This window comes from Catharus ustulatus, chromosome 9 (genome assembly GCF_009819885.2).
Source record: "Catharus ustulatus isolate bCatUst1 chromosome 9, bCatUst1.pri.v2, whole genome shotgun sequence".
Classification (NCBI taxonomy): domain Eukaryota; kingdom Metazoa; phylum Chordata; class Aves; order Passeriformes; family Turdidae; genus Catharus; species Catharus ustulatus.
The window spans coordinates 17801207-17818551 of record NC_046229.1 but is presented as its reverse complement, the minus strand read 5'-3'; the positions used below and the strand labels follow the sequence as shown (position 1 = coordinate 17818551).

The 17345-nt window shown below is 36.9% G+C and overlaps 1 protein-coding gene across 1 annotated transcript in view; it reads right to left on the bottom strand.

Annotated features, from left to right (window-relative positions):
* RPAP2 (RNA polymerase II associated protein 2) overlaps positions 1-17345 on the bottom strand; it is a 39284-nt gene that overhangs the window by 21665 nt on the left and 274 nt on the right. Inside the window, exons 2-11 of the mRNA XM_033067039.1 lie at positions 16698-16743; positions 15822-15936; positions 15062-15160; positions 13928-13993; positions 12854-12942; positions 10675-10710; positions 8883-9819; positions 8476-8570; positions 6675-6755; positions 646-714 (exon numbers count right to left, since the gene is read on the bottom strand). Coding sequence (XP_032922930.1) covers positions 646-714; positions 6675-6755; positions 8476-8570; positions 8883-9819; positions 10675-10710; positions 12854-12942; positions 13928-13993; positions 15062-15160; positions 15822-15936; positions 16698-16743 — 1633 coding nt within the window. The remainder of the gene's footprint in view (positions 1-645; positions 715-6674; positions 6756-8475; positions 8571-8882; positions 9820-10674; positions 10711-12853; positions 12943-13927; positions 13994-15061; positions 15161-15821; positions 15937-16697; positions 16744-17345) is intronic.

The following is a 17345-nucleotide window of genomic DNA, read 5'->3' as shown; positions in this document are numbered from 1 at the left end:
TTAATTCTACAGTAAGTAAAACAAAGCTAAGTAGGACTGTATGCACTGTAGTATTGTAATCTTAACTAACAAAACTAATCCTCATAAATTCTGGGTTCCAGTATTCCTTAGGAGAATTACTCCTGCTAAAAGAGACTTCCCCTCTCTAAGAATACTTATACCTATTTAGAAGCACACATATCTTTATAGAAGTAATTTAAGTTTAATCAAAAGTGAAAAAGTGAAACCTTTTAAGAAATTAGAAGTAAAATAAGAAATGAAAAGCCTAACTGTTGTGCCAAAGAAATAATACAATATGCGTGTCATTGTGTCCTAATGTCAGAGAGGGAAAGAATGCATGTCAGCAGCAAATGGAAGAGGGGGAATTACGCTCCTGCTTTATCCTGCAAGGCCTCTTTAAAACCCCCTAAAGCTTAGCTTTTCTTTTTTTAGCATGAATTTGTCTATTGATAGCATTTGATGCAAGGTGGACAGGTCTGTTTTGTCAAGAAAATTTTGTTCATTTGCATGAAAGAAATACTTCTGTTGATTCCACAGTTAGTTCCATGAAATCTTGCTTTTCTTTTACCTGAAAATTACATCTTGTTCCAATAGGATAATAAAGACAGTTGCACATAAGAATATTTGATATTTAAGGATACTTACACAGATAACAAAACAATAGCAATAAGAGTCCATTCAGGCATTTTGTGAATAATATTTCTATTGGTTAACCTGAAAAATAATAAAAAAAAATAAATCAGTACATTTAAGAGTAAAAGTAAACAGTTTTTAACAGCTGAATTTTAATTCTACCATTAACACATTGAGTTATAAAGAAGCAATTACAGCTGTACCTGAGGAATTCACCAGCTCTCAAGCTTCTGTCATTCTCTAATGGAGGAATTGCAGAATTTCCAATGTCCCCTTTTTTACATGAAAGTGGGATGGGGAAGACTGAACAGAAACTATTTCTTTTAAATTGTCCACAAATAGTCCTGGCTGCTGTGAGGGCCCAGCTCTCACTCATACCCACTGGGACATTCTCCAGAACCGCACATGAGTTTCTGAAAAGATGAACCTTCTCACACTTAGTTTCCCTCCCGTTGGCTTCAGATCCAGATTTGCTGTAAAAGCTGATGTAGACACATACTGAATTTTATGAGGTAGCAGTGACAATCCTCTGATGATTCTTGTTTTAAAAATGGAAATCCAGAATTCCAACTTTGTGTCAATGGGTGCCAGAGCAAATATAAGAGCCATATAAATACAAATGAGGCGTGAATAAAGAACCACATGGGTGTTAAAATAAAGTACTGCTGCACTGAATACCAGCTGACCCCTTCAGCTGAACGGCCTAAAAAACCAGATCTGCTTTAAGTCAAGTACTAATCAGTGTTAAAACAATCCATCTGTGAATTGCTGTCTCAATTTAGGCATGACCCTTGGTGCTCAAAACAAGCAATTTCATGGAAAAGTCACAGTCAAAAATGAAGCTGTGGCTATGCAGGCACCCAAAAGAGCCAGCATAATTAATTGTATTCAGAAAGATGGCACCAACAGACAAACTGAGGGGCAAGTGCCTCCCTGTTTTTGCTTCCTTCTTGCTTTCAGTTTCCCTTCCATGACCTTGTACAAAGTCATATCCAGAATGAAGATACCCTGTCACTCATTCCCACTCCTACAGGCACTGGTGAAGATAGTTCATGTTCAGCAAGCTCCTCTCTGGCAACAAATTCAAATCCAGGGTTTTTTCCCTCAGTTATATTACTTCTTTAAAAAAAATTGCTTTAGGCAATATTGTTACCCAAAACAAACAAACAAACAAGCTAAAATTTGAGAAAGCAGAAGTAATTGTACTCGTCATTGTCAAAATTCAAATTTTAATAAGTAATTCCCCAAAATTATATTCAAAATGGTCATTAAAAATGTAGTTATCAGTAAGATCTTTTATAGTACTTGTGTTACTCTATTTCAGAAAGATATTAAAAATTAATAAAATAAATTTGTAATGATCAAAGCAATATTATCCATCTTCAAACCAAAATAAGATATTGAAGAAATAATTCCTCCAGTAGTGTCTCAACAATCTGAGTTTTGTTCAATTATGAAAGGAAAAACAATGTTTTGCACTACATGCACAGGAATTGTCACATCAAACCCAAACCAACAGTTCTGGCAAATATTGATTATATTTGTTATTAAAAGGCTCATTTTAGCAATATTATTTGAAATAGCTAATGGATTTAGCTGGCAACAAAGTTTGTACCTGGTAAACTGTTACATTTTTCTGGCTAGAGGATAAGAGACAAAACAAAGGCTGAACATCTTGACTCAATACTGGTGACAGTGATAAACACTACCAAGAAATGCCTGATGGAATCATCTTGACAGGCAATTCATATGTAACATTCCAGTTAATCTGTTATGATGAGACACAATGAAAGAGACAGCTCCGAGCCACCAGGGGAAACTCTGTCAAATAGAGAAAGTAGCTTTATTTCAATGCTTTACAAGGAGTTATTATTGATTAGAGCACAGGAAGGTGTCATTCTTGTACACAAACTGAGAGATGCAGTTATTTGTGTCAATTAACTCTTATCCAATGTTAGTATTGATTGGCAAGGTCTGAACACTAGTCATTGCCATCAATATGCTATTTCTGAAGGAGGGAGTCAAAAGACACAGATAACCAGCAGGACACAGCAGTATGGATCTGCTGATGTACTATAGTCACTGCACTGGATCAACAGTCAGGCTTCTGCAACTGAGTAACCTCTCAGTACAACACCTGTCCGAAAACACTTGTGCAGCTGGGAAAAAAAACATTTCAGAGAGATCAGAGTAAAGCAAGCAACCTACAGGTGTGAAGCCTTAAATAATAAGGTGCAGTGGAAGGACAGTCACTTTCAAGCTCTGTGTCAACACCAAGGCCTCTGAAGAGCAAAGCTTTCAGAAAACAGGGAACTGCAGGGCCTCTGTAAAAATGGTTCATTAATTCTTTGTCTTGCCTCTAGCCAAAACTGTTACTTCAGAACAATCCATGAAAGAGGTCACTAGATTTCTGTCCTAAAAATATAATGCGGAAATGTTAAAACTGTACAAAACTTTGTGTGTGTGCTTTGAGTTTTGCAGTAAAATCTTTTCTGTTAAAGAGTTTGACCAAACTCTCCCTCACCTACCTAGCGAAAGAAAACAATATGCAACTGCCCAAAATGGAATGTGCCCACTTTCTTGGCCTGTGTAGGGCAGGATATGCAAGCTAGGAAAGTTGGATGATCCCAAATAGCTGTGTGGGTTGCTTAGTTGCTGGTCTGTGGGTCTTGTGGTTCACTCCAGCAAGACACACTGCAGCCACCCAGCAGGACCCACGTGGTTTTCATACTTTTGTCAGGGAGCCTGACTGAGCACATGGATCCAAGAGGTAGAAGCTTCCAGGATAAAGGACTAAAATAAAATGCATAAAAATTGCATCTCAAATGACATCTGATAACTGATTAGTGCCCAGCCTGCAAAGCAAGGGAACTCCAGTAGGGAATTTGTAGGAATACACAGTAAATGAAAACAATAAACCCAGCATCCTTGCCAACACGTGCAGATTCCCAGGTATGGGCATATCTAACTGCAGCTCAAGAATCTGCCGTTCTGTAAATCAGGAAACTGATTTCATGGGATTAGGATGTAAAATCATGACTTTAGGGGACCTCAGCTACCTGTAATTTTTCCAAAACTTGCACTAAGATGAGTGAAGTTTAACTAACACCCAGGGCAGCACAGGCAAATACTGAAGCATGTATTGTTTTTCTTTAGGTTTCAACTGGACCAATTCAACCATAAAACAAAACTTTTCTGCCTTCTAGAAAACATGTTTACATAATATATGTAATATACATAATATAATTCAGTCTGATGACAACCAGTAAAAATAAATCACTATTTAACATTAGGCTTCCTTTAAGAGAAGCTTAATTACTTGAGAAAAAGTCATTAACATCCTGATATTCCCCTATTTCCACACAGAACTTTGTCTATGACTAAGTACTACCGATTGACTCGAAACCCAGAACCTAAAATTCCACTTAACAAGGGTAGTAGGTAAAATAGGTATTAACAAGTGTATATACCAGGTAACATATACTCATGATACATACTTAAAAGCTAAAAGACTGTCTTGGACACATGATAAAACCAAGTTGTAACAAGAAATCTTGAACACATCTCACATCTGATTCATTGATAGAGTTCAATGTCAATGATAAGCTCCATAATGGAATTTAAATACTGGCAACCATAAAACACAGATGGAATCCTATTTTCAAAATGAAGTATTATGCCTTAAAAAAACCCAACCACACATTCAAAATAATTTATCCTCAGTTTATATATAAGAAGCTAATTTTCTCTTGATCTTTTAACAAAGTACCCTTACACACTCTGGAGAATTATTTGACATCTCAGTTTTCCTAACAAAAGCTTACAGGCACTGGGGGACTTTGTTTGGGAAGAGCTCTAACCATTCTAAAATGTCTCTTGAGATCTCTCTAGTGTATTTCTTAGCAGTGGTGATTGAATAAAATGCTGCCCAAAGGAGGCTGAACTGCAAGTGTTCCTTTAAAAACCAATGGAGCTGAAAATCGTTGTTGCTTAGTTCACCACATGCTCTTTTACCCTTCTTCAGCTAAGCTCTACTACAGCCATGTGTTTTACCTCCTACCCTCTTTGGTAAGCTCTTCAGCCTGAAATAGCTTCAGTACAAAAAGAAGGAAAGAGTACGAGCATTTATCAGTGCTCCTCCATCATCATTAAGCATTTGAACCCCATTATCAGAGAAAGCAACCGCTGAATTTCTATATCCTGTAAATGCAAATGCCATTTAAAATTTATCCCAAGTCTCCTGCTAAAGGATTCAATCCCAAACTCAAGAGACTACTAATATTAAATAAACTTAAACCTACATACCAAACTGGAAATTCAAGTCCATGTCTTCATCTTAATATCCATGAGCTAACTTTTGTGTACCAACAAACCCTTCCACATCAGTAATGCAGGACACAAAAAGGGCCCAAAGGTTTTTATTGCTTATTTCCCATATTTTTGTATTATTTTGCTATCAGTGACAACAAAACTCCAGTTATTTTGAGATACATATTTTTATATTTTACAAGTCTTGTACAGTGCCCATAATTGTCTTTAACCATCCATTACTTTCAACTTACTTCCTATCAAAAAAGACACAAAAATAAACCCACGAAGTGTTATCTAAGAGATCAAAACAGATTAGGGGAGACCTTTAAATTACGATGAATTACTGCTACATGAACCAGGTATTGAGTTAAAGTCCAAATAAATTTGATTTGGTTCTATTCTGTAAACCCAAAGTATATATATACATACATATACAGGTATGTGTTTTATAAGACTATTTTGGTTTCAATTCTCATTTGCTATAAACCACTGAAAACTTTATATTCACGCCCCACTGTCTTTGAAAAGCAAAAATTATATAAAATAGAAGCTTGGTTTTTGAGAACCTCTGGGCCCTCTTAGATAATCAATCATAAAAAAGTAATTTGAAAGACACCAAATGTAGTTTCTCCAGTTTTATCAATCCATAAGCTGAAGTGACTATTAAGCATTTAAAGTGCAGAACAAAACTGTTTTAAGACACAAAGATCTTACTCAAACAATAGGTGTCTATACACTATGGACAAAAATATTTTCACTGGTTTCAGTGGTATAATTAAAATAAAAGGTAAATCAGAACTTCAAAGACTACAATCACAGAACCAAATTCAAATAGTATCAATGCTTTTAAATAAAAGAGATACCAGAAAGGAAGAGAGAATCTTCCACAGTTAAGAAATCTTGCAGAGATATCTGTGGTTTTAGTGGCATCCTTCCATACATGGGGTAAATCATAAGGAATTGGTTAGAGCTGAGTTTCTATTCACCACAGTCCAGATTCCTTGTGGCCAATGCTACACGAATGAGTTTTGGAAAATTTACATGTAAACCTCATGCAGGTTGAGAATGTGGGAGGGACAATGTACACACAGTTAGCAACTGCTGTTGCTCTTTTTATGACAATACTTGAGGATGCAGGACACAATCTAGAGTTATCTCCCAAAGAAAACCTAAAAATGTTCAGAGAAGTTCTGTTTTCCCTCATTCTTTATCTCACTGTTTCCATATACTGTCTTTAGTCCAACTGACTGAAGCAGAAACCTCACCTATGGTGATGAAAGTGCCCACTAAAACTACTTCCCTTTGAAATCAGGAACAAGACAGATCCAACTGACTGACTCTAGAAGTTAGTGGTAAAAATTAATCAGATTAAAGCCATTTAGCCCAGCTGCAGGGAGCCAGAGCAAAAGAAAGGGACAGATCTCAGAAACTCACGCTTAATAGGAGGTGACGAGGTAGCAGAACCTTTAAAAGACTCACCAGCATCCTCCAGAGACCACTGGCCTAGTTTTTAAAAATCTACAAATACTCCTGGTGACCTAGCCACTGTCAGGAGCAGGGAAAGGGCTGACTTGTTAATCCACAGGGAGTGTGACATTACCTACATGAACACAAAGCTAGAGAAGGGCAAATCTGCAATAGGGCCCTCTCCATGCCCAAATCACAAATCATTCAACAGCATGTTTAATTAATCAATTTATAAGAATCTCTGAGTAAAGACCACTACTCACCGGAAAGTTTTGACAAGATTTTTTAGCTCTGTGTAAACATCACCTGAAGCAATCTGAAGAGGGCCTGAAACTGCAGATAATCTAGAAGGCAAAAGACACCAGTCAATATATATTTTCCCCTCTTTCTCATTTCTCCTCAAGTAGGACTTCCACCAAAGCTTATCAAAGGTAGTAAAAAGGAAAAGAGATTGGCTTTTGTGCAGCAGATCAGGCCTGTAGTTTTCATTTCAGCTCTCTCTGTGCGCTGTATGGGCCAACATCATCACTTTGCAACTGTTTGACTTTAAAACTAACATGCTCTAGTTCAGTGTGAATGTGAAGATTTAAATATAGTTCTACATACATTTGCTTCCTAATTTCACCTTTCAGTTCTAAAAAATACTTAAAATTATCAAGATTAGAACTACAGGCCTTATACATTTTTGAAGATTTGTGTTTACTTGGGTCAAAACAACGATATAAAACTGCATGTCTAAATGAGATATCCACATATAATATACCTGCTAACCTCAGACTCATACAGATGCAACAGAAATATCAGTCCACTTTGAGCTTGATAGTTGAAATCCAGATGATAATTATCAGAAAATTTCAAAAGAGAGAAAAAGGTTTCCTCCCCTACTTACCTGTGCATGAAAACAGACAGACCACAGAAACTGGACATACTCTTTAACTAGTTGTCAGGATTCCCAAATGATGGAAATAACATTCTTTGTTTTTCACATTTAGGATTAAACTTTTGCCTCTATTTACTTGTTAAACAGTTAAAATTCTCTTGCCTTTGAATATCCAGTGATTTGCATTTACATGCACATAACACATCAGTATTCTGGAAGATTGCATGTTTTATAAAAACTGAACACAGGACTCCTATGATGCTGAGCATATTCATTGCTTTATCAGCTTTATCACAATGAAAATTATCTCTTGATTGTGACAGGATGACTGCATCAGCTCAGGAAATTTAAAACAATCAACACTTACAGACAAGACACTTGAGGAATGGTTTGATTCCATGTTTGTGGCCTATCCACATATGGTGCAGGTAGAGAAAAACAGAAAGGATTTTCTTTTTATTTTGGCGGGGTGGAGAGGTTGGTGTGGGATTTTAAGTTAAAAAAAACCAAAACAACTGCTGCAAAACCTAGTTTGGCTAGGTAACACAAACTACAGTGACAGAAAAGCAAATATTCCTACCAAAAATCAACAGAATCATGACCTTCAAACACTCGTTTATATCTGCACTGCCTTGACAATATTTTCATGGTCCTCCCAACTTTTGACAATTTAATGATTCTAACAGCTATATCAGAAATGCCTTCATTTCTTTTGTGTGACTCCAAAGCCATTTTATGTATGTGAAGGTGTGATGTTTGTGAAGTTTTAAGATCCAGTTCTGAGGGCCTTTAGTGGTTGTAGCTAGAGGCATACTGATACCAGCAACCCAAACATGCATTAGAAACTCTATCTTTGTAAGACCTATGCTTAAACAATTACAAAGATTTGTTTACAAGTAACAGTATGCCTAATGTACAAGACATATCTGCACTCCTCTCAATCAATTTCAAGTTTTTCAGTCTAAACTTACACTGTTGGTACCTATAGCTTGTGCAAACTGACACCTGCAACTCTACTACAGTTGTCTTTTGCAGAAATAAGTAAATCTTTTCAGGGCTTAAGTTATGACTAGGGCCACCCAGAAAGAGCCAGGTTCATCCTTGCACAATGTGTTTGTTACTTAAAACAATGATGAATGAGCACCAACTACAGACTGGCACTCACCAAAGCAAAAGGAACTTACGCTTTTCTCAGCTTTTCAAGGACGATTCGCTTCCTAATCTGCATTTGTGCATTTGAATCAACAAGGGGGAAGGTGAGATCTTCCTGTTGATCATCCTGTATTAGACAAGAATAACAGCTATAACCTAGTGTTTAATTAAAATCAGCACATCAAAAGAGTCACGGATAATCAATAAATATTTAAATGTTAAATAACTCTTATCTCTGAACAAAACAAAACAAACAAACTACATTTTAATGGGCAGACACTTGCATAATCTGATGCAACATAGAATACAGACTTAACATAATTTTCTTCTTCTCCATGTGAGATATATATCCACTTATGACAGCAGAAACAAAGTACTAATTCTCTGAAGGTCTATTCAGGCTTCATACAACCTCCACACTGTTCCACCAGACACTTACTTTGTCATTGCTTGGATGCTCCTCTGCTTGTGCTGGTGTCGCTGCCTCTTCAGCCAAGATGCACGTTCCTTTATAGAACTCCTTTACTCGGAGTTCTAGGAACTCTGTCTCTTCTTTTAACTCTTCATAACTAGGCACAGGCTTAACTATTCCACCTGAGCCTGTGAAAGGTAAAGAGTAGTTCAGACTGTTTTCAGACTCCCCTACAGCAACAGTGTCGAGATCATCAGCTGTGTCTAAGTCATCCTCATCAAGTTCTTCAGTCTCCTGGTTGACAGATGCTACGCACTCTGATGAGCACAAAGAAGTATAGTTTGGGCCATAGAGAAATTTTAAAGTTTCCTCAGTTCTCCATTCCATAAGTGTTTGCCTAAGCACTTCTAGTAAACTGCCTTTGGAATTAACTGGATGCCTCAGTTCAGGGTTTTTATGTTCTGTTGAGTTAGCTAGTGTTCTTCTAAGATGTTCTGCTCCTCTTTTGCTCACACCTAGAAAAACTATCTGAGATCCACCTGTATTTTCAAAGATTTCTGAAGCATTTGATTTCCCAGGAGCAGTATTGTTTGAAGGTACTGCAGTTACTTCATTATGAGCAGAGCAAGCAGGTCTTTCTTCCTGAGTCTTTAATTTACAATGAGAGAGTTTTTCAGTGGCTTCTTCCACATGTGCATCTTCAGTTTTAGGGCTGGCATGGACTTTCTGAGTATGTTTCTTTTTGAGGATGCTTTTTCTGTGCAATTGCTGTGCAAAATTGGCTGAACTTGACTGACTTCCTGGTAGGACAGAAGAAATAAATCCTTGCTCAGTATCAGTACTGCTGTCACTGGCTGTGTCATGAGAACCAGTTTCACATGGCTCTGAAGATATCCTAGGATTTTCAATGTCAGATGCTTTAATTACTTCATCACGTAGTTTCACCTCTTCTCCAGACTGTCCGCTACAAAAGAAAACACAAGTCACCAGTGAAATAAGAAATGCCTTTTACCTGAAACAGCTTTTCATTCTCACGTAAGAATGATAAAACAAAGCATTTTCCCCCTTATAGCAGAAATGTAATTTTTCGCTTTAAGAATCGTAAGTGCTCTTCTAAAAGTTTTCTTGAACTCTAAGAGTTGTACTATTCTACAATCAAAATTACATTACATATTTAGAGAAAGGAGTTCTCAGCTATTATTGATAGCCAGAAAAGAACAGTATAAACAAGATATTATCGAAGACAGCAGAACGATGTCAGACTTAGCATCATGAATAGTGCAATTTTAAAATGAAGTCAGGCATGCAATTTCATACAGGAATACAGTACCCTTAAATCAGGGAGACAGCTGAGCTGTTTCAGCATATATAAGTTTGCCACCTAATGGCAATGTGTTGCAAAAGAAGACAAACAGAAAGGTGCAGAATACACAGCAAGGTACAGCAAGATGACAGAGTAGTGTGATTTCATTTTGGCTGATATAGACCTTTTAGATTAAGACATACAGAAGCTTTCATCACATATAATTGGCACAATTTTCTTTATAAAGAATAGATGGCATAAAATATTCAAAGTACAAACAGCGTATTTGTTTCAGATTTCAACAGGCTCAATTAAGACACACAATCCAAGAGCAGCTGTACACTAAATCATACAGATCAAATATGCTGGGTTAGAATCACAAAAGAAAACAAAATGTTTGCATAGGTTCTAGTAAGGTCTTTTTTGTAACACATCGAATCAAAGATTCCCTTTTCATCTGCTATGATGCTACAATTTCTAGCTATAGGTGCACCTAACAACAACAAAAAAATGTACCTCTGTCCCTCCTTCAGCAGCTCTATGTCTGGTGGCCTGAAAAAAGAAGACACAGAATTAACATCTTCCTGCTAAATCTATTCTCTTGAAATACATATAAATACAAAAATAGTTGAGTTTGGAAGGGACATCTGAGGATCTTTTAGTCAAACACCTTCTGCTCAAAGCAAGGCTAGGCAAGAGCAGGTTTGTGCACAGGGAGTGTGACTCATGTGCCTTCAGCATAAGACTGTTACAGTGAACAGAACTGAACCCAGGCACTAAGTCACACAAAGGGCTGCCACAAAGAACCTCTAAAGGGATCTAGGCTGATCTGCAAGCCTCTGCAAGGATCCTGTTTGAAATGCAACTGTCACCAGCACTAGGTTGGGTCAGTCACAAATTCATGTAAGCTTAAATCTTCAAAACGTATAAAGATTTCAAAACATTGCTGAGTATCCTGTTTCGTTCCACCATAACCTTAGTACAATATTTTTCCAAATGTCCAACCTGAACCATTCATGTGATTATCTGTGGTCATCAACCAAGACTAGTTTGGCTCTGTAATCTTTCTAACTTTTTTCAACTAGTTGTACGTTGCTTTCAGATCACCCTTTGGTCTCTTCTTCAAACAAGTGAACATGCCAAGATGCTCATATATGATAAGGTTCCTGTAGTAAAGACAATCCTGGGCTATTTATAGGAAAATGTTGCAATTAATGTAAAAATATGAATGTTCAGGATATTTTCGCTTATTTTAAATTTTACTTTGTTAAATATCAGGCTATCAAGTTATATTTTTTAAGAAAATTGTTTTCAAAGGTTTCCAGAAACTAAAAATATTACTAAACAAATTCTGATGAGTTTCTTTCCAAAGCTCTACTTGCAACTAATCTACTTTAATTCAGTTATGAGGCAGCATCACAGTCCTACTCCTTTTATCCAGTAACAAATGTTAAAAAGCTCATGTATCCCATGCCTGAAAGAAAACCTTTTAAACAGGCACTAAATACAAGTCAGTGCACTAACACCTTTCAGCATGTAAAGGACCCTGCAGGAAAGCTGCACCACTCATATCAATAAACAGAGTATGGAAAGTAGAGGTGATAACATAAAGTGATTTAAATTATTAGCTCCATATAACTCTTCTTTGGAGTTTTAAGTGGAGGCTGTGGTCTTTTCTGTGAAAGGAATGTCATATATTCTAAGGTGTCTGTGTGTATCAATGTGTGCACATATACATGGTTGTGCAGAGGTGCAGCCAGTCAAGAACTGTCTGGGAGTTTGTTTGTTTTTTTGAAAATACCACCCTCCCACCACCACCCAGAAGAAATAATTAACTATGTCAGGTCTAACAGAACTGTACACTTTTGATGTGAAGAATAAAGGGAAATTTTAGAAATACTTGTCTTAAAGACAACAAAACAATACCTCAAAAGCAGTGATAAACTTAAACTTTTAATGCAGAGTCCAGTTTTACCTGCTAAAATAGCTCAGATTGATGAAGATGCTCTAAAGCTCTTCTCTCATTGATCACATATTTCAAATGACATACAACTCCAGCTAGTTTCTTTTGCTGAAAACCAGAAGACTATGAAAAGTAGTGTATTGCAGAATGAAAGCTGAGTAAATTTGCTGAACATTCTCCATGCAAGTCTTTATTGTTCAACAGTGACACCCATTGGCTCCACTGATTATTTGCAAGTCCGTATTTCCTAAGCTGAGAACATGGATGCATAAACTGTTCCAAAATATGCATTGCAGGAAGAACAAGAAATGGGCAATCAGAAATTCAGACTGGATAAATCTCTTTATGTTATAGACTGCTTTCAGATGCAAGCATTCACTGTCTAAGATCAATGTCAAGTGCTGTATTAAAATTAGAAAATCTCTTGTAACAGAGTAAGATTAATTCACCCTGTACACTATACAGTTTGTAAAAATTCAATCCTAGTAAGGAAATTTGAAAGTTAATGGGAGTTAACTATTATTTCTGACCAGTCTGCCCTCTAAACTAACATGGTCATGCCTGCTAAGCAGATGTGATGAACAAACACCATGCTAAGCTGACATGTTAACATTAGCTACCTCTGCTTCAGCCAAATCATTTTGACATGCTGCAGCTACTCAATTACCACTGCAGATGTATAGAGAAATAATATTCTCCAAAAGTGCAATGAATATATAAGATTATACTTACTCTTCTTCTTCTCTCATCCATACTGGACTTCTGGAAATTTGAGCTTCAAAATACTTAGATGCTCTATAGCAAAAGTTGCTACAAAAGCACTGGTAATGAGAGAAAGCAAGAAAACATGATCAAGGCCTACTTTAATTCACAGAAAGGTACAAAAGTAATTGCTTTTAATGTCTGCAAAGTTAAGTACTGATACATGTTTCTTTTCAAGCTTATGGCCAGATTTTTGGTTCACCTGAGAAACCCAACCTATCAAACAGGTCTCTCTCGTGCCCCACAAACCACATTCAGCTGCTTCTTCCCCATTTTTCTGCTTTCTGCACTTTCACTACATCCTGAGAACCAAACCAGTGTTGGATTCTACATAACAATAATTTCGAAAAAACCCAACAAGCCAAACTGTTCAAAGAGCAACCCATAACCCAATATGCTGTTCATACAATTTGAAAGGCATACAATAAAATTCAGGTGTTGAGTAACTGGAAATATTTATCTTACAATTTAGTGTCCAAGTGCCTTTAGGTGATTGCATATCCTGTTAACTGGTAAAGATACAATGCAACCACATATGTGAATATGCTTCCAGAAAGAAACATTTTGTGAAGAGTTAGGTTTTATGTTGAAAAGTCCTCAAAAAAGAAACCTAAATGTTCCCCAAAAAACATTAAGGAATATATAAGATGTAACTTGTATTACTTTACTGCAAACTTCAGTGACTGAAAAGGATGTTCATTTGCACCCTTCTGAAGCTCACAGATTATGCTGGAGGAAAATAAAGAATACTTCTTCACAAATGCCTTTAACAGATCAGCTGTGCCTCCTTCAAACTGCTATCCAAGTAGAACTCTCCATGTTATGTTTAAACTTAGAGAACAAGTATATTTTATCTCACCAAAGATATAATCTAGGAAGTGAAATGCACAAAAAATTTCATGTTCTAACAGTTTGTGAAAGTTATTTTCATAAGAACCAAACATATTTGCCTTTAAATCAAGCCACTACATGAATGCTGTTACAAAATGCATTCCTGATGTTGCCACCAACAAACACATTCTAAAAATATATTTGTTACCATACCTTTCTTTCAGTGATATCATAAACTCTGTTTGTTTTTGTTGAAATTCTGTACTTCTGCTTTGGCACCTAAAACAATATGCTTTCATCAGCAAGACTGTCAGTTCCATCATGACTACAGAAAAAACTTCATCCTTAATTCACATATTTGTGTATGTGCAACATATTCTATTTAACTGAACTGCACACAACCACCTTGTCTTTCAATTCTTCTGATGTTGCACCTTGTCTTTCAATTCTTCTGATGTTGCACCTTCAGAGATGTAAGAATAACAATTTAATAATATACATCTCAATAATCAGTAAAAGGTAGCTCCACAGCTATAGAAAAAACAGTGCTGAAAATAAAAAAAATGGAGCTGCCATGGCAGAACCTTTTCTAATGTGCAAGTGCTGAGCAATTACAGCCAGGTCCTTCCTTAATCCAGATCTATTTATAAGCATGTGAGACTGTACTTTCAGACCCCCCAGCACTACCCAGGCAAACCCAGAGGAACTTGTGTAAACTGTAACAGTTTTGAAATGAAGATCTGTGCAAATATATGAAGTCCAGAACAGTGAATTGTTTTGTACTTGAGTAGATTGTTTTCAGAATCACGTGTAGCACTGGTATTACATCACAGGTTATCTAACTGACCTCTGAGTTCTGCTTAAGCTCTCACACATCACACCTAAAGAGGGGTGACTTTCATCATGACACAGCTGACACACATTTTCATAGCAGATATATATGCATTCACATCATAATATCCCTGCATTATATTGTTTTTTCAATTCAATCCTTTCCATAAACACCTGATGCTACACTGACAGAAAAACAAGATTTCAAAGTTTTTCATTCACAAAGGAAGGCCATGAAGCCACAACTCATGCATCTTTATCAGTGTCAAAACAGATACAGGGATTGTGATTCTGATCCTACAATAACTGATTCTGTCATACAATAACTGCTTTCTATTGATCAAATTTTACCTTTCACTTCAGAAAGATTTTACTACAATGGAATTACAGAATGCCTGGCTTATTACTTGACAGTAATCTGTGCTTAATATTCTAAGTTTAAAATTAAAAAGAAAATGCAAGAGAATAAAAATTGTGAAAAGATTCATTTGATAACATTAAGGAAAAGCAACTTACATTTTCCAATTTTTTCTGACATAGAGGATAACCACACAGTTTGATGATAGACCGTTCATCAACAACGTCTTTATAGTGAGATGGAGTGATACATTTTCCCTAAAATAGCAAGAAAATAGTTCAACAACAGATATTGGAAAACTTCTCTGTTTTTGTACTCAAAACATCTCTCAAGAATATAAATACCTCAAATTTTATTACAGTTATTTATTAAGTTTAATAAACAACATTGAGAACCTACAGAGTAGTAGGGGTAAAAGGGTAAGTAGAGAAGGAAAAAAGATGTGGGCATTCCTTTTCTACACATACAAGACCTTTATAATTTTTCCTCTAGTGTGGCAATTATTTCTGTAATTTTCCTCTATTTATGTGTTTTATACACCTATTAATCAGCCTATTTACAACCTTAGCAAGAGTAAGCATCATATCATTCCAGCAACACTCTTCTGGCAGATAACTGTGGTGCATTATAGAGACTTTGTCTAAATTTACAGATGGCATGATATAAACCTAAATTTTGACAGTTCATCTGTTAGTCCAGAACTACAGAGGTGTAAACAAAGGCTGTGACAAAAGAGTGAGGATTCATTAATGTACACAATCCTGCAAAACTAGGGCATACAAAGAAATTGTTATCAGAGCTGGTAAAAGAGGGAATCAATGGTTTGGCTATTTTAAACCGCAGCAAATTGTTCCAAAAACTTTTTTCAAAAAGTACCACACTATGATACAATACAGTATAAAAATTTGCAACACCTACACAATTTAGAAGGAACTCTTCGGTAATGTCCTCTTCCAGGAGCTGTTCAACAATAGACAATGCTTTTTTCTCACATTCAATCTTCTTTCTCAGTGCAGCCTCTAGAGCTGCTTTCCTGTAAGAGAACAGACACTGAATGATACAGAGGGCAGACTTCCATAAACAATTTTCCAATCATATTTTTATCTTTTATTTTCTGAAATACAGCTTACATTTTTCTGCATCACACCATATTGGCAAAACAAAGCAACAAGTAACTGGGTTAGTAATTCTGTTATAACTATAAAGAGTTATGTATTTTATATTGGTTTGCTTTATTTGCTGGTCAAGAGAAGTATTGACTCTTACTGTATTGCAATACACTCCCCAAATTTTCTTGCAAGAGGGAAATCCAGAACTGGCTGGACAAAGAACCTGGGACAATTTATGGAGTGTTGTGAGGAAAAGAGGAACTAAGTAAGACATGAAGAATGGGAAGAAAAAAGAACTACAACATGACTGAGTGTGAAGTTACAAAGTAAAGGAAGGAATAAAACAAACAAATACCACTTCCTGAGTGCTTTTTGATGTAAATAATTATAAATGGCAGGTATGTAAAGAAGCTAAGACAGCAAAAAGCAAGCAATACAGACTAAGGCAATACAATTCTGAATGTTAGATTACAAACTTTTAGTATATGACACAATGCTCAGATGTGCATGCTGTTAGAAGTTACACAGCATCACTCCAAACGTGTCTACATGATGTTGATGCTGATGATTTACTGAAGCTAGTCGTGGTACTCTGAGATAGGAAAGTCTCTACAACTCAGAGACTGCAACTTCAAAGTGAAGCAAAACAACACAAATATCACACATTGTTCCTCAGAAATTATACCTTTGAGCAGCATCTTCATTTTTCTGAGCAGCTGAATGCTTATTTCCTAGAAACCAAATATACAAACATAGAAATCAGTGTACTTTCTTAACAATGGAAAATGCTGGAACCTGAATAATATTAAAATCTCTAAACTGTAAGCACAATCAAGATAATGGCTTAGTAATTTGGTTTTGATGGCTGTGATTTCAATAAGCTGGTATTCAGCAACCAGTTAGACACACTTTTTAAAGTGTCAAAACAGACAGGCCCAACTCTTCTCATACTCAGAAAAGCTAAGGGAAAAAACAATTCTGACAATAATTTCGTGCCAGCCACATCCCCCGTCTCTCCAGCCCAGCTTTACCCCGGCACCCCACTGCGGTCCCCTCAGCTGCCCCGCCGCAGGGTTTAGCTCCGGGCCAGGCCCAACGCGGCACCCTCACACGGAGGCGGAGGCAACCCTCACCCTCACCCGGAGCCGCTTTTGCCGCCCTCGCTGCCCCCGAGCCTGACCCAGCTCCCCCCACGGCAGCCCGGGCAGCTGCTCTCCTACAAGGGCAACAGGCAGGAGAGACAGCGGGCTGTTACCCTAGGAAGGGCACAGCGCTCTAGGAAGGGCACAGCGCTCTGACCGGCTGCACGGCCGCCGTCACAGCCCGTCCTCAG